Source organism: Heterodontus francisci, chromosome 26 (assembly GCF_036365525.1).
Source record: "Heterodontus francisci isolate sHetFra1 chromosome 26, sHetFra1.hap1, whole genome shotgun sequence".
Classification (NCBI taxonomy): Eukaryota; Metazoa; Chordata; class Chondrichthyes; order Heterodontiformes; family Heterodontidae; genus Heterodontus; species Heterodontus francisci.
Window position 1 is genome coordinate 48355312 of NC_090396.1, and position 18510 is coordinate 48373821.

Here is an 18510-nt window from a genome sequence, read left to right on the forward strand (position 1 = left end):
TGTTGTTGTTTTGATCAATAGTAAGATAAATTTTTAATGCCTTTATCTTTCCGAAAGTGTCTCACCAGCCCCTGACGTAAGACAAAAATTGTATTGTGCTCCCCCACAAGCAAAAAGGTTGGACAACCTTGTCATATATTAGTAATTCCAACACTATTAACTGAAGTTGGTTTATTAAGACCCTTTTGCACTCATTCCTTCTCTCTCTTATTTTTATGTCATCAGTTTTACCATTATTTCTAGTTGAACTCTCCCCACACCCACCCTCTTCTCATCTTCCCCCGCCCCTTTCTTGGTTTAAAGTCCTTTCTATAGTCCTATTTATCTTTTCATCTAGGACCTTGGTCCCAGCCCAATTCAGGTGCATCCCATCGCACTGGTACAGGTCCTTCCGGCCCCAGTACAGGTGCCGGTGTCCCACGAAATGGAACTCCTCTTTCCTAAACCAATCTTTCAGCAACAGGTTCACTTTCCAGATCTGCTTGTCCCTATGCTAATTCACAGATAATAAGCATGAGATTTCTACCCTTGAGGTCCTATTTAGCTCCTAGATCCTGATACTCTTTTAGCAGGAGCTCCTCCCTGTTCTCTTTCATCCTTCGCTTTCCAGACTGGTTTCCGAACCAATCCAGTTGTAATCTGAATTGCCTGTCACTACAAACAATGAAATACATGAAGTACATTTTTTCTTTTCATTCTGCAGTTACCTGTCCATCAGTAGAAGCAGAAAAACAATCCGTTCCAGTTTTAGATTGTAACCAAATGATCTTATACACAGGATCCCGATGACCAAGTTCAACTGCTGGCATTTCAACTGCCTGACCTCCTTTTCGTGTATCCCAGTACCCTATACATCAGAAATAAAATGTAGGTCTTTAGCAAAACTGCTAATGTTTTAGTGCTGGAGAATGCCCATTGATGTTAGTTTTGTAATAGCTGTGTGAACCAACTTTCCATGCAAGCTATTATTGTTCTGTGCTTTTTTGGAAATCATACAGTCCTCAATATTTTATCCTAGCCTACTCTGCCCTCAGTGAAAATGATTTGCTCTTTCCTGATCATACAATTTCAATTCCACTTGACAGCTCAAATGAGTCATAACACAGCATTTTGGTTAATTGACACTTCTTCTAGAAATATAAAAATTAAGGAAGAAGGTATTCTCACATCAGGTTCAGATGAAAGGTTATTGGCCTGAAAAGTTGGGTTGGATTTTATGGGCCTCATTGAGGTGAGGGTGGAGGCTGGTGGGGGTGAGCCCATAGAATCGCGACGGGAGGCGGGGGGTGGGGGGCAGAGGGGCTGTCGCCAAGCAATTTTCCCGGGGGCAGTGTGGGCCAACAATGGCCTTCCTGACCAGAGGCCAATGAGGCTCTCAGGTGGCCTATTAACGGACAATTAAGGGCCTCTTCCCCCCCGCCACTGGGATTTAACCAGCGGTGGGGAGGGCCTCCGCCATGCGGGGTGGGCGACTTGTAAAATGGTGCCCTCCTGCGGGCTTTGGGGGAGGGGTGGGGGTCCTCCTCTGAAGACAATCTGTGGCCCATGGAGGGCCCGGTCAGGGAAACAATGCACCTCCCAGGACCTCCATTCCCCTGAACATTATGACCAACACCCCCACCACCCCCATACCCCCTTGCCATGGCCTTCCGGCCTGGTCCTGGCAACCGCACCTCACTTACCCGAGGTTTGGGGTTCCAGCAGTCAACCTGGGTCCAAGGCCTCTGCAGTACCAGCAGTGGCCACGACTCCCGGTGACGCTGCCGATACTGCTGAGCTGCTGGCAGCTCTTGGACGCAGATCCCCTTCTTTAAAGGGATGGAGATCCCGGTGCTGGAAACTTTGCCTTCGGAATAACAGAGGATTGTGCCGGGGTGGAAGGAAAGGGGCTCGAAAAGGCTGCCAGTCCCACCCCCTCCACAAAATCCAGCCCGTTAGCTCTGATTCTCTCTCCATAGATGCTGCCTGACCTGCTGAGTATTTCCAGCATTTTCTGTTTTGATCTTACATCATGTTGTTGTTCCATAAATGAAGCTACCACCAGCAGAGTTACTATTTAGTTCTGCAATGAACATGTTCGTGACAGTTACGTAAAACAGCCCTTGTGCAATCTCTGCATCCTTAACTGAAATAAGATCAAACTATTTATGTGAAAGGTACATCATGGTAAATATTCCCTTAAAAATAATCTGCAGCTCCCTAACTCAGTTAGTAAATACCATTTAAGAGAATGTTTTTGGCTCAGATCATACTTCATTACAAATCGGTTGAAACTCTTTAGAAAATCTGGACACAGCAATTGAAGGAGCTTCTGCCTTATATAAGAAGGCAAGCACTCCAGTCTGCTCCGCCATTCAACAAGATTGTGGCAGAATTAGTACAACAACTTCACTGTTCCGCCCACCTCCAATCCCTTGATTCCATTGGTGTCCCAAAATCTATTGAACTCAGTCTTGAATTTACTCAATGACTGAGCATCCACAGCCCTCTGTGGTACAGAATTCCAAAGATTCACAAACCTTTGCGTGAAGAAATTTCTCCTCTCAGTCCTAAAGTCCTCAGTCCCCTTGTATTGAATCAATGATCCCTAGCTCAAGACTCCTCAGCAAGGGGAAACAACCTCTCAGCATCTAGCCTGTCAAGTCCTCTAAGAATTTTATACCTCTCAATGAGTTCACTTCTCATTTTTCTAAACTCCAGAGAATATAATCTTGAACGTTAAGGATTTCTTTTTTATCTTGGCCTAATTTTTCCCTTCAGTTTTCAGCATCTATCCTTACATGTTTATCATTACTTTTGCTGAATCCTTCACTCTACTTGCAGGAATTATATTGCTTGACTGTTAAGAATGTTATTATTGTTAGTTTGACCATACTTTTTCAATGCCTTTATTTCCATGTTTGTTATTCAATTTTATTTAAGAAAAGGGAATTTGTTATTAGAATAAAGCTGTTCGCAGCTTATGAAATGCTTCACGGAATTATATCACAGTTGACATCCCCCTCAATGACAATCGGCCCATCTTTCTCACAAGAATTAAAATATTTTGTTTCCAAGTACAGTTCATACAAAGTTGCTGAAAAAACTTTTATGACTTTCTAGACGGAAACAGAAATTCTTGTATCAATCTGTGAGTTATATGATTTCTATTAATTGTAGAATAATTAATATTTCAACATTGTTGAATATTGCAAGGTTTGGCACACTTGTATAATATTATTCAGTCACTGACCCATCTGTCCATTGTAACAGCCACCAGCCAGAATGTGTGAATCTTTGGGGTTGTACTCCAGACACACAAGAGGAGATACCGGCTTAATCACCATTTCATGCTTATTTGGATTTTCTATGGAAACAAAATGGGATTAAGTACAGATTTCTCTAACATAAGAACTGGATCACAGAATTATAATTTGGAATTAGCTCTAGTTAGCAGCATAAGAGGTCATATACCACCCATTTCTTAGGTAAACTATAGAATTATTTAAGAGTGATCTTTTTCCATTCAGAACTATATCATGGGGACAAATGATCTGGTACTTGTGCCCGGGAAGGAAAAAACAAAAGGCTGTGTCATGATCATCCCAGGACACATTTGCATACCTACTCGAGGCAAGTTAGCGGCAAAGACAGGACCCTGGAAGGTCCCTTGCTCACCAGGGGATGACATGTAAGACTGCGACTAAAATATACAAAGCAAAAGGAGAAAAAGATACCAAAAACACACACAACTGGCTTGACATAATTTGAAACTCGATACAGGACTGTCACCTTCACACAGGTTTTCTGATCTACGTTCCTGGGGTGACAAGTTATGGTCTAATTTCTGACATTTTGCTCCTCATTCTAGAAGTTATGGATGTGGCTTTTACACCAGTGCAACCTACACACTGGTTTTATGGCAGTGATCTCACACTGTTATAAATATACCGTAATTTTCAATCTGAAGTTAATCAATACAGAAGACAGCCCAACAATTGAGACAAGAGATAAAAAAACATAAATTAAAGAATATAACAAAGGGCAAATTGCAAGTTTGTAAACGAATACCATTTAGCTTTATGGGCAAGAACAATAAAGTTGTCATCAGTAATATTATTCAGAACATGGAGCGTTGTTTATTGTCAACAACCAGTAGAAAATTCTGCAAATATACTGCAATAGTTCTTTAGTTATATTGCACTCAGCACTTCTGAAGAAAAGCTGCAAAGTATATGGGTGATTAGAGATTGGCTTTCCATAGTTTGGGGGACCAACTGATTTCTGAACTCCAGTATTAGCAGGCCTTAAAGCAGTACAGCTAACACTAGGCACTCAAACTTCATTTTGCATGGCCCACTGATCAATGCCTTTTAAGAATTCCTTCTGATTTCAACCCTTCTGCATTGGTGCCTTTTGTGTCTTTTCCACAGGAGCTGTTTTACATTGGAAATCCAACTTACTTGGTCAGAAAGCTCCACTGGTAAAAGTTTTTCCTAAAAACTGTCCACAGGTTTTTCTCTCCCTCCCACAGAACATTGTGCAGTTAGGGGGTGAGTTATTAGAGTGGAAGGTTGCACTGTGGCTTTATAGGATTGGGTTGATTTTCTTTTACCATCCTTTTCGTAGCTTCATCTGAGCTTTGGCTCAGGTCAATTGTGGTTTCTTGATTCAAGTACCAAGCACAACTAAGACTCAAACTTGTAACTACCTGGTGAAACCTGCTTGAGTTGGGATGCCAGTTAGACATGTGGTTGGTTAAAGTGACGTGATTCAGTTTAACCATTTACTTATCACAGTCTTTCACACTTGCTCCCTCCAATACTCTGTGTGGTTTAGTGAATAATAACTTAACTGTTAATAATAACTGTTACAAAGTTCCAAATAAGTACATGGAGAGGTTTGAGTTAATTAAGGAGAGCTAGCAGAGAATTTAAAAAGGCAGATTGTGCTTGACTAATCTAATTGAATTTTTTGGTGAAATAACAGAGAAGGTTGATGAAGGGAATGCAATGGATGTTGTCTATATGGATTGTAAGAAAGCATTTGACAAAGTACCACATAAAAGGCTGAAATGGGAGTATCACCTTGGATAAAAAAAATTAGCTTAAGGCCAGAAATCAGTGAGTCATAGTAAGTGGTTATTTTTTGAACTGGAGGAGGGTAAACAGCAGTGTTCCCCAAGGTTCAGTGCTAGAACCACTGCTTTTTTATATACATATAAATGACTTGGATATTGGAATACAGAATAGAATTTCAAAATTTGGCATTGATACCAAACTTGGAGGTGTGCCAAACAGTGAGGATGATACAAATGGACTGCAACAGGACATAGATAGGCTAGCAGATAGGGCAGACAAGTGGCAGATTGAATTTAATACAGAGAAGTGTGATGTGATGTATTTTGGTAAAAGGGATAGGGAGAGTCAATGTCGGCTTAATGGCATTGTTCTAAAAAGTGAGGCGACAGAGGGACCTTGGAGTCTAGGTGCACAGATTATTGACGGTGATAAGACATATTGGACTGAGTTTTTAGGCTGTGAGCTTCAATAATGGTGTGGCGCGTGCGCGAGGTGTGTGTCATGGAGCTGCTACGATATTTAGCCTGGCGGCTCATTTACATGGCCGGGATGGTCCACCTGCCCCGATGACGTGCATTTTTAAAGGGCTTCCAGCCCTTCAGTTTAATTTAAACTTTTATAGTCATAGGGGACTTAAATTAAAGGCAAATATTTAATAAAAATTTCAATCCCCTCCCCCACTCCCCAATGACTGAACAATTTATTAATTGCCCTCTCCCTCCAAAAAACTTACCTCATGATCCCGACCTTTCCCTCCAGAACTTCAGCCCTTTCCCACCACCCCCTCCACCAATTGCAATGGTTCCCTCTATTCCCCCCAACCCCCTGTTCCCACCTTCCCAACCAGTGTTCCACCTCAGATCTCCGAATGGCGATCCGAAGGCCCAGGAGTTCCGGCAACCGGCAAGAATATCGCAGTGGGATGGATGGCGCAATGAGCTAAGCATTTATTCATTTATTTGTATGCATTACCATATTTTAATTATGTTCCCGGCACCAAGTAGCCTCACTGCTGCCAGTAATATGGGGTGGGGCCTTTCTGGTGCGAGGCCCATGGCGGGCCTCTCCCGGAGGTATTTTCCGGGGTCCCCCGCCACAACCCCTGACATTGGGGGCCCAGTAAAAGTCAGCCCATTGAGAGAGTAGTTAGCAAAGCATATGGGATCTTGGGCTTCATAAATTGAGGTATTGAGTACAAAAGCAGGGAAGTTATGCTGAACCTTTATAAAGCTCTGGTTAGGCCACAACAAGAGCACTGTGTTGCAATTCTGGTCACCATACTTTCGGGAGGATCTGAGGGCCCTTAAAAGGGTGCAGAGGAGATTTACCAGAATGGTTCCAGGAATAAGGGATTTTAACTATAAGGTTAGGTTGGAGAAACTGGGGTATTCTCCTTGGAGTAAAGGAAATTGAGGGAAGATTTGATTAAGGTGTACAAGATGATGACAGGTTTAAATAAGAAGAACAAAGAATAAGCTGTTCCCATTATCTCACAGTACAAGGTCTCGGGGACATAGATTTAAGGTTTTGGACAAGAGATGCAGAGACATGTGAGGAAGACCTTTTTTTTAGCAGTGAGTGGTAATGACCTGAAACTTGCTGCCTATGAGGCTTGTAGAAGCAGAGACAATGAATGATTCAAAAGGAAATTGGATGGGCACTTAAGGGAAATAAACTTGCAGGGATAGAGTGGGGGAAATGAGTCTGATTGGATTGCTCAACAGAGAGCCGGCATGGACTTGATGGGCCGCAAGGCCTCCCTCTGTGCTGTATGACTCTTTGACTCTAAGTTCTTTAATGAAGTTACAAATTCGGAAAAAAAATTAGATCAATGACAGTTCTACAGCTCATGTATATGATGATGGAGTTACCCATGTCCCAGATGTATGAGTCATAACTCATATCTTCATCAGCTCTTTGAAACTCCAGACTACAGTAAGAAATTGCCAGCTTCCTCCCTTGATCTGGATGCCATGACAGATGAGATACCGTCCGCTTCATTTCATTAGGGTCGCTAACAAATGAAACACAGATGATGTAACAGGCTTTCTACACCTCAAATTCCTTGAAATTTTTCTGAGACAAAATATAATCAGCCCACCTACTTATTTCTGCAGCAGTTTGCTCTTAAGCCAATTTACATTAATGTGCAAGACTGTATTAATTTAATGCAGCAAAAATGAAAAAGCCCATTGATCAGAGACCTGGCTATTTGATGATTTTGCTAACAGTTTTACACCACTTTTTACAAATATTGTCTGTTTAGCGCATTTCATAAACATTGTTTTACAACAAATTAATGCCACAAAAATTGGTGGATCCTTTTCATGATTAATTGTTTTTACCAGAGAAAATGTGATGTTACATTACATTCAATCTTAGGTGAAAATGTTGTTACTCTGCGAACAATATTGATGATTAGACATTGTGAATCCAATTTTCAAAGAAATGATGATACACAAACAAACCATCATTATATTTTTTGTTCCTCCTACAAAATCCATCCCAATAAGTGGTGAGGTTCCTTCATAAACAGCAAACCCTAAGCTCAATGGACACAAAATTCATGTGCCCTGACTTTTGGGAACAGGGGCCACGATTCGCAGAGTGCCAGTGCCTGTTCAGTTTGATGTGGGTAAGACACAAAATTCGTCTACCCTGCTCATCTGAATGATTTCAGTGCCAGCTCCTGTGTTGCCAGTGCTGCTCTCTCCTTCTCAATGCTACTAGCGTGGTCTACACACAAAGAAGGTCCCGATAGTGTTGTTGCAGACCATGTGGTACAGGCAGCCTGCCTCTTAACGGGAACTTGCACAAGAAGATTGCTGCAATGGAAATTCTTGCAAACTAAACACCAGGGCAGACAGAGGGATTCAGATGGATGGATGTGGTGCTTATGACATTCGTGGTGCAGGGGAGTGAGACGAGCTGAGCTGCTGTTGCAGAGCCGGCATGGATATGACAAGATGAATGGTTTCCTTCTGTGCTGTAACCATCCGAGATGAGCAGGAGGATAGACGCCATGGTCCGACAGCTGGGGGAGGGAAGGTGCCAGGAGACCCTCAAGAACCATCCTTGGGAGTGGGAGCAGATGGCCAGCAAGATCAACTTCTGGAGTCTGGATTCAAGGACCTGGCAGCAGTGCCACAAGAGATGGACACCTGAATAATAATAATCTGATTGGGCTTAGTCAACATGGATTTATGAATGGGAAATCATGTTTGACGAACCTGTTGGAGTTCTTTTGAGGATGTTACTAACAGAATTGATAAAGGGGAGTTTGTGGAGGTGGTACACTTGGATTTTCAGAAGGCTTTTGATAAAGTCCTTCACAGGAGGTTGGCTAGCAAAATTAAAGCAGATGGGATAGGAGATAATATACTGGCATGGATTAAGGATTGATTAACAGACAGAAAGCAGAGAGGAGGAATAACTAGGTCATTCTCGCATTGGCAGGCTGCAAATAGTGGGATCAGTGCTTGGGCCCCAGCTGTTCACACCAGGGGATCACAAACAAAACACCAGGGCAGACGAGGGATCCAGATGGATGGATGTGGTGCTTATGACATTAGTGATGCGGGGGAGTGAGACTAGCTGAGCTGCTCTTGCAGAACTGGCATGGACATGACAAGATGAATGGCTTCCTTCTGTGCTGTAACCATTCTAGATGAGCAGGGGGATAGATGCCGTGGTCCCACGGAAGGGGGAGGGAGGGTGCCAGGAGATCCTCAAGAACCATCCTCAGGAGGGAACGGGAGCAGGTGGCCAGGATGTGGGGACCAAATGTAATATTTCCAAGTTCACGGATGACACAAAACTAGGTGGGAATGTGTGTTGTGAGGAAGATGCAAAGGGGCTTCAAGGGGATTTGGACAGACTTAGTGAATGGGCAAGAACATGGCAGATGGAATATAATGTGGAAAAATGTGAGGTTATCCATTTTGGTAGGAGGAATAGATGTGCAGAGTATTTCTTAAATGGTAAGAGATTAGAAAGTGTAAATGTACAAAGGGACCTGGGTGTCCTTGTCAATAAGTCACTGAAAGCTTAACATGCAGGTGCAGCAAGCAATTAGGAAGGCTAATGGTATGTTAGTCTTTATTGCAAGAGGATTTGAGAACAGGAGTAGTGAAGTCTTGCTTCAATTGTACAGAACCTTGGTTAGACCGCACCTGGAGAAGTGTGCTGTTTTGGTCCCCTTACCTTAGGAAAGATATTATTGCCGTAGAGGGAGTGCAATGAAGATTCACCAGACTTGTTCCCAGGATGGTGGGAAGAAGAGAGATTGGGAAATTGAGTTTGTATTCTGTAGAGTTTCGAAGAATGAGAAGTGATCTCGTTGAAACCTACAAAATACTTAAAAGGGATAGACAGGGTAAATGCAGGTAAGATGTTTCCCCTGGTTGGGCTGTCTAGAACCAGGGGACACAATTTCCAAATAAAGGGAAGCTACTTAGAACAGAGATGAGGAGAAATTTCTTTACTCAGAAGGTTGTGAATCTTTGGAATTCTCTACCCCAGCGGGCTTTGGAAGCTCAGTCATTGAGTATGTTTAAAGCAGAGATTGACAGATTTCTAAATACCAATGACATAAAGGGATATGGGATGTGGGAAAAAGGCATTGAAGTGGATAATCAGCCATGATCGTATTGAATGATGGAGCAGGCTCGATGGGCTGAATGGCCTACTCCTGCTCCTATGTTCCTATGTGGGTGGTCAACGTCAGTGAATGCATCTTCACATGAAATCTCCTACTCACCACACCACCAACCTCTCATGCTGCGCAGTCCACCACACCCTCATCACTTACCCAGCAACACTCCCTGGCACTCAGGACTCATACCTGACCTCAAGATACTCCACCTCACCCTCACATACTTACCACCTTCACACCCAAACTTCACTGCTTCTACATATCTCCGGCTTTTCAGTTATGGCAGGCACATCACCCAAACACAGTGCTAGTGTTATGAAAGTGCTTCTTTACTTTTTGTTAAGTATATGTTTTTGAGGACTTACATTTAAATTGTGGAGATCGATTCATTGGAAGGCTGAAGATTTCATACAAACTGAACTTTGCTTTGTTTTTGACAGTTCATTGGAAGGTCACAGATGCTGTTTAAAAACAGCCTTGCTGGAAGTCATGTGTTTTAAGCAATAAACAACAGAAACCTTGGTGACCTGGGGGAGCTGTTTATAGAGAAGTGACAGGTCAGGATGTATAAGGGTCAGGAGGCTTGAGTCTTGAGATATTGTTTTTGGTTTTGCTTTGGACAGTGTGTTGGGGTGTTTTTCAGACAATTGGAGAAAATCAGCCAAGAGAGCAGCCACGATCAGCTCACCCTCTTCCATCTCTTTGAGAACTGAGAATCATATGTAAGTAATAGAGAAATGATGCTGCATTTCTCCTGAAAAGTCTGCCAGAAACCCCTGATGCCAAATTTCTCCTGGAAAGCCTGCCAAACTGATCCTCAACGTCGCCTGAAAAGAACTGCTCTGGAAAGGTTCCAGTGATAGTCGTCTATGCGTATTTGGGACACCAGACCAAAGAGGGACAACTGACATCTTTCCATATTTTCTTTTTCTTCAAGAGTTAGCAAGTATTTGGTCAAAGTATTTTTTTTTGTCTTTTTTTTGTCACAGACCTCTGCAGAGAGAATTTCTGTATTTTCTTTGTGTGTGTGTGTGTTTGTGCGTGGGGAATTTAAAAAGGGAACTTTCATATTTCAGTCTGTGTGTTAATGCTTTGCTTCATTACTGGTTAAGTCTTGTTTTATAAGAAACTGATAATTTTGTTGTTTATTAAAGAAACCTGGTTGGTGCATTTTATTCTGGGATAAAGAGTAGAGTATATGATTGACTGCATCGGTAACTGGGTAAACATTTAAAAAAATATATGTTGTGACCTGTGCAGAAATGGAACTAGAAAAGACAGTGCACTCCTCCCACCTCAGTCGTAACACTAGGCAACCACTGACATTCTGTCCTCTCTCTTGCAGGACAAGGTGGCACACAATGGAAGGGCGCAGAGCGGAGCTGGTGCAGGACAATGGTGTCTGCATTTCCTGAGCCCTATGGAGATGGCTCTCAGCATCATTGGACTGTCTGCGACAGGGCCCACAGCATCCAATGTAGCTGAGAACATTCCTGCGTTATGCCTCTTCTCAACTCCCAGCACACCCTAATCCTGCTATCTGGCATGATGAGCAAGCTAATGATGGTGGGACCATGGACCTCTGGCTTTCCACCTCACCTCACTTTTCACTCACGCCAAACTTCCCCTTCTCAGTTCCCACGTTCAGACACCCAGGAACGGCCGTTTGCCTAGCCACAGGAGCCCCAGGAGGGGGAAAGAGAACAGCAACACAGCAGTGATGAAGAGGCCCCGTAACTTGATCTGATACTTACAGCCACCAGCTCAGACATTGGCACCGCATTTACTTTGTAGGCTATACTATACAGTTGGGGTTAGCACATGGTGAGTCACTGGGCACGAGCGGCTGCAACCAGGCCAAGGTGAAAGGATGGTTTGTTTGCGAGCTCACCAGAGGGTGAGGTGGTTGAGAAGTACTGCTGCAAAAGATTTGGATGAGAACCTCGATGGGGTGGCATTTAGGACAGTGATGAATGGGCATGCACACTGAGATGCTGGATGAATTGGCTAGCCTGCCAGACAGCCTCTTGTCACTGTCAAAAAGCATAGAGGAATCAGGCTTCAATGTGGCAGACGGCATGGTGCAGAGCTTGCACTTTCTGCAATCTCTGCTCCATTTCCCTGTCGTGCGGCAGACCCAGAGGCACTGGTACTGCTCCCCCATATCTGTTGCAGTCTTTGTGTGGAGAGATAACCTACTCCTTTGCCATCCGTGAGGATGCGGCAACACTGTCTGGAAAATGCAGGAACTCATCGAAACATCTCCAAAAATACTCCAGAGTACTTTCCAACACTTTACAATAGAAAAAGTTAAAAAAAAAATTAACTAACCTGCAATCAGGGTGCCTGGATTTTTAAATAACGCTACTGCAGGGCCCATCTTCCAGCTTCTTCTTTCAAGAGTGGACAATGTAGGCGTCGCTAGGACCTGCGTGGTCCAAATTTGGAATCCTGATGTCACATCAGCCAGTTAAGCTGTGTGATCTCAGGACTGTTGCCAATCAACGTGTTCAGGTGCTCACAGGGGATACACCTGTGTGTGCCCATAGGCTTGGAGAATGCCACATGGGTCATGCAGGTAGCAGTCTATGGCGCAGTCTGCCCCCAGGAAGCCAGTTAAACCTTTGTAGTGCTGCTAGAAGCAGTGTTACATGACTGAAATTCACACCCAATAATTTCAAGAGTACTGATAATTTTCATATCAGAAATTGTGGAGGATAAAGAGATTTAATTGCAAATCTGAAGAGGAATAAGATAAAATAGTGAATGTTGTTCAGGAAAGAGAAGATATTTCCCAATAATCATAGCAAGATAGTGACATGAATGAGCTGACTTCTTGCTTTTAATATGTGTATATGTATACGTAAGGGGAGAGGGAAGACATTCCTGTTAAATTTAGCTCAGTGACATTATTGCTAATAAATCACAATTACTTGCAAAAGGCAGATTTCACAACAGAGTGAAAGATCAGCTGTAGCGATCAGTTGTAGCAGTCAGCTGTGGCTCAGCTAGTAGCACTCTCGCATCTTGAGTCAGGAGGTTGTGGGTTCAAGTCGCACTCCAGGACTTTAGCACAAAAATCTAATCTGATACTGCAGTGCAGTATTGAGGGAGTGTTGCACTGTCGGAAGTGCCGGCCTTTGGATGAGACATTAAATCGAGGCCTCTTTGTCGGCCTGGACTTGATGGGCTGAATGGCCTCCTTAAATGACTCTATGACTTAAAACATTAATTTTTCCTTTCCACTCGGAACAGCAAAGAATTGTAGGTAAGCTTGCGTAAACTGCCTTTTGGCTTGTTACCTTGAATTTCCACGCATGTTTAGTCACAATTAGAAACTGGCTGGAGATGTCCTTGAAAAATTATCCTAATCTTTCATTGACTAGGATCTTTTCATCTAAGGAGAAATCCACAGTATTTTCAAGGATGCACCCATTACCTGAAAACATTTATGGTTTTTGCAGATGAAGGTTCCTCAGCTCTTTCCGTGGATTCCTCCTCATCTGCAAAGTACTCCTCATAAATATTGATAGCATTGTTCTGTTTAATGCAGTGCTCCATTAACTGTGGAAACAAGAAAGAATGTAGAATTGAGCAATATTTGATGCAACTGTAACATTTGATTCTTTGAGGACAAGTACAGTGATAAATAATCAAATTCACCTGTCCTGCTTCAGTTCTTCAACAACTGAGGCAGTGAGTAGGCAGACTTTTGTCAGTGTCAATAACTACCAATTCTATGAATATTGCATGATGAAAGCTTTAACCAGCACTACAGTGGCTTGTTTTTGAAGTTATCAATTTTTAGCCACCAGAAATTTCAAAAACCGAATTGGGCAGGTGAAAAACCTAATTACATCCAGTATTTTAACTTTTAATATGCCGATTGCCCTTCAGGAATTAGGCAAAGTTCATAAAATCTGCCTGTCGATATTAAGGTGCAATCTACATTTTATCATTCCAGGCACAACACATTAAGCTAGATTTTGCTGAAAAAATAACAATGTGTAAACGAAGCACACCATTATTAATGCCCAGCAACTTGTAGCAAGAAAGAGATACCCCATGAATTGCGAATCATAATTTGCTGGTCAATTTGACCCACTCCATTAGCTTTGTGAAAACAGCATTCCAGGCTTAACTGCCCCATGATTTCCATGAAGTTGCTGTGTTTGCACATGATTGCCCATTAAACTCCCCACACAGTCTAGTAATTAACAGCATACATACACTTTTTAAACAGTGTTTTCATTGTTAATGACTTCCAATCAACCTCGCTTGCTCAGAAAGTGAAATAAAAGTTTGGAGTCTCAGTTCTTAAATCTCATTGGTTAAAGAGATACAGTTTCTTTCACTGTTTGCCAATGTCCCAGATGCCCTGTCTCCCTCGTTGTGCCATTATAAGCTCACATTTCCAGCAACTTTGTGGGCAAAAAATTTAAAAACCTATATGTGTACCAACACATCTAACTAATGGGCTCACCGTGAGACACTGTGCTCTTGCAGAATTTGGCACATTAATGCACCAATTTATTAATCCACAGAATATATACAGCACAGAAACGGGCCATTCAGCCCAACTAGTCTGTGCTGGTTCTATTCTATTAATATTGTAGTTGAAAGCTTCATTGTTATATCCATTGGTCTTGTAGTCTCAAACATGTCACTTTTGTGTACTTGGCTAAGAGGTACATGAAGTTGGGTTCAGTTGAATTAGGGGTATGATTCTTTGATTAAAAATATCCCATGAGTTATTAATGTTAGCTACAGACCTCTTTTGAGGCCACAAATCAATGTTTTCTAGAGGTCAAAAATATTAGTAAGGCAAGCGAAAGTTCTTACTAACTTTACAAATGTATTAAAATTATTTTTTTTGGGAGGAAGCATTAGAAAGCATTGCTTTGCATTAATATCTCCTTATCCACTTACACTACCCAACTGCATAATCGTGTAGACATAATTCTCATCCTTTTCCACTTTTTTCCGATAACGAATGGTATGCTCCAGATCATTTGGATTTATATCTTTAGGCCAGCCACCCTCCACATGGTTAATCCCTCGTATCTCTGTCTTAAAACGTTCTGTATTGACCTTAAAATGGAGAAAAAATAAAAGACTATGAGAAATATTAGTGAAAAGTGTCAAGTTACTTAATTTGGCAGGACATAATTTAAGGAACAAAAATAACTACAGATAGATTTCTTTGCTTTCGCAAAAGCCTCAGCCATACTTTGTATCTAAAACCAATGTTTGTTTACTGGAAGAAGGCATAATCTCACAAACCACGAAGGTGGATAAGTTACTGCTCTTTGGATTCTATACAAGTTGTTGTTGAATAGCCATGCTGATATGAAGAGATTATAAAGCTGATATTAGACCACACCACAGATGTTAAGAGAGCCTCGTGTCCAATAAATCTGTAAAAAATCGGGACTTCTACTTGAAAGTAAATCACTGAATATACACCCTCCTAAGTGGTATAAGAGAAATAAGAAATTGTTATGAGGAAAGGGGAAAAACTGGGCCTATTTCCACTGGAACAGAGAAGGCTAAGAGGAGTGTACAGTAGTGTTTAAAATTATGATCAGTTTTAACAAAACAATAGAGAAACAGTATTTGCTTAGTTGGGGAATCAGTGATGAGAGATCATACATTTCAGTTTGTCACAGAGAGAGTAAGTAGAGAGGTTATGGTAAGTAAAGAGTTGTAACAGCATGGAATTCTCTGGCACAGGGAGTATTTGATGGAGTAACATAGCTTCCCATTCTCCCCCTTCCATAAACTTCAGCTCATCCAAAACCTGACTGCCTACATCCTATGCCACACCAAGGCATGCTTTCTCACCACAACCTATTTACTGACTTATATTAGCTCCTGGTCCCCCAGTGCCTCAAACCAAAAATTCTCATCCTTCTGTGTATATCTTTTCATTGCCTTTACCCTCCTATTTCTGTAATTTCTTCCAGTCATACAGCTCTCACATCCTGCTGAACGTTCCATTCTTTTAATCTTGGTCTTTTGTACATCCAATGTTCCCTTTGCCCGACCACAGACAGATTGCCGTCAGCCACTTAAGTGGAGCTCTCTCAGACTCCCTTTCAAAATCTGCTACATCCTGAACTCCCTCTCCTCTTTTAAGACCTTCCTTAAACCCACTTCTGATAAAGCCTTTCTCACCTCAGCTCCAATCTCTCCTTTAGTTCACAATTTATTTCCTTATGCTTCTTTGAAGCACCTCAAGATGTTCTTGTTAAGGGTGTAATATAAATGCAAATTGTTGTTGTATGGTTCTAAATCTGAAAGAGAGAAAAGGCGGCACAGTGGCGCAGTGGTTAGCACCGCAGCCTCACAGCTCCAGTGACCCGGGTTCAATTCTGGGTCATGCCTGTGTGGAATTTACAAGTTCTCCCTGTGTCTGCGTGGGTTTCCTCCGGGTGCTCCGGTTTCCTCCCACATGCCAAAAGACTTGCAGGTTGATAGGTTAATTGGCCATTATAAATTGCCCCTAGTATAGGTAGGTGGTAGGGAAATATAGGGACAGGTGGGGATGTGGTAGGAATATGGAATTAGTGTAGGATTAGTATAAATGGGTGGCTGATGGTCGGCACAGACTCGGTGGGCCAAAGGACCTGTTTCAGTGCTGTATCTCTAAACTAAACTAAACTAAATCACACATATGGTATAAAAGGCTACCTGCCAATTGGGTAGTAGTTGTCTTCATAAAAATGCCCTCAAGTTCAGCTGGTTCTTGGTCAGGTATATAAGATGGAAAACAATATTGAAGCATAATTCTTCCTCAAAAAGGTGAAAAACCTCAATTAGTTTTCTTACTCTGCTACTGGCATATTTTTGGCTAGGATAGTGACACTCATGTGATGGAGTGAGCAAAGACAACCAACAATCACTCCTCTTTAAGATGTACAACAACTTATTTAATTTTTGGCCTAAATTTATTAAGATTTCTGCAGACAATGCCATATTTTAAAACTTTTCAAGGTACTTATTGGTATATAGATCATTTTTAAATAACTACATATTTATTATCCAAGAACTTTCTGGAACGGGCCCTTAAACATAGGGATTATCTGTTGGATGGCACTCATGGAGAAATCTGTGATTCAGCTCATCCTCCTTTTTAGGTGAAGAGCAGAGAGCGCACTTCCCAGCAGTAGTAGGAATTTCTAAAAGACTTAAAATTTTAAGATACTTTAGCTTGCAATTGTTGTTATCCTACCTCATGTTCAGACATGTCATTTGAAACCTGTACAAACGCATCAACGGGATTTTTCTCGATGAAGTTGTCCGCTAATATCGGATCTGGAACAATGTCGACATGTAGCTCTGCTGGGCGATCTGAAAAGTTGCATTGTCGGCCAAATTCGCTACGTATTTTGGTATAAACATATACAATGTCCATGATGTCTGCAAGATACCAAGGTCATGTGCTTACTTCAACAAAATCTGAATTTAACCTCACCTTGTACTATAATCATTTGGTAAAATAAATGCCATCAATGGTGAAAAATAGAATGTTTTGAAGTTTTTAAGTCACTTTTACCATTAATCATTTTTGTAAATTTAAAAATCCCATGTCACCTTCAGCTCCCAATCCCAGTAGCGTGTCTTGCAATCAATTATTATACAATGGAAAAAGTCATCTCATCAAATCATTTTTTTGAGTTGTAATCAAATGCAGATCTAATTATTTATATTATCCATTATTTGGTTTCCTGTGGCATTACTTACTGGCACTCTGAGATCTGCAGCACTACTGTGATATTTAGCATGACTCCATTGAGTTGGAGTGAATCATAGTGGGGGCTAGTGAATGGAACACAACAATGGAAGAGAGAGGCAAGGCTCTGAACTCTACCTTGAAAAAAACAGGAGCTTTCAAGAATAACAGTGTTGGGAAAACCACAAATGATATTAGCAACTGTTGCGACAATTATTTTCTTCCGGGACCTGAGTCTTTTGTGGGGATGTCAAAATTTTGGGGTTTGCTATTCACTTGTGCTCAGTGTCACTGGTCACTCCCATAAGCAAATTTCACATCCCCTATGATCTGGAGTGCACCCTGCTCTGCCCAATATCTAATTAAACAGCATGACCGAGGGGGAGGGAAATGGAGCATTATTGCCCAACATTCTGCGAAGTGCCCCTTCTCAAGTCTGTGAGCTGAGGCTCTGCCTACTAAGCATAGGCCCATTATGAAATGGGGCCCAGTGGCTCCCAGACATCTGCCTGGGTAGCTCCTCCGTGACATCACGGAGCAACGGATATCAGAAGGAGACATCCTCTCACAATAGTATGAAATATTGATGATTGCTCATAGTGGCCTCCCTCCAGATGACTAAGGAAGACTTCAAATCACTAGTAAATTAAAAGCAAAATACTGCGGATGCTGGAAATCTGAAATAAAAACAAAGTGCTGGAAATACTCAGTAGGTCAGGCAGCATCAGTGGAGAGAGAAAGAGTTGCCAATTTGAGTCGGATATGACTCATCTTTGGAGTTCTGAAGAAGTCATATCTGACTCAAAATGACAACTCTTTCTCTCCCCACAGATGCTACCAGACCTACTGAGTATTACCAGCACTTTGTTTTTATTTCAAATCACTATTGTAAGCCTGAATGAAGTTTAGGCTGCTATATTTCTGCACTGCTACACTTAGTAAGTTAAAACAATCCAACAGAAACAAGCAAAAATCAATTTTGCTACTTTTTTCTGCAATGAAATAAAATGTTTTTGTTTGTCCAAAGACAAAATCAGGATGTGTTTTCAAACATATGAATT

General features: G+C 41.8%; 1 protein-coding gene across 3 annotated transcripts in view; it reads right to left on the minus strand.

Annotated features, from left to right (window-relative positions):
- dnai2b (dynein, axonemal, intermediate chain 2b) overlaps positions 1-18510 on the minus strand; it is a 61678-nt gene that overhangs the window by 42393 nt on the left and 775 nt on the right. For all 3 annotated transcript variants that reach the window (XM_068058710.1, XM_068058708.1, XM_068058709.1), the window contains exons 2-7: positions 16949-17136; positions 14644-14805; positions 13154-13278; positions 6932-7074; positions 3233-3346; positions 708-847 (exon numbers count right to left, since the gene is read on the minus strand). In XM_068058710.1, the coding sequence (XP_067914811.1) occupies positions 708-847; positions 3233-3346; positions 6932-7074; positions 13154-13278; positions 14644-14805; positions 16949-17131 (867 nt within the window). In that variant the 5' untranslated portion in view covers positions 17132-17136. The remainder of the gene's footprint in view (positions 1-707; positions 848-3232; positions 3347-6931; positions 7075-13153; positions 13279-14643; positions 14806-16948; positions 17137-18510) is intronic.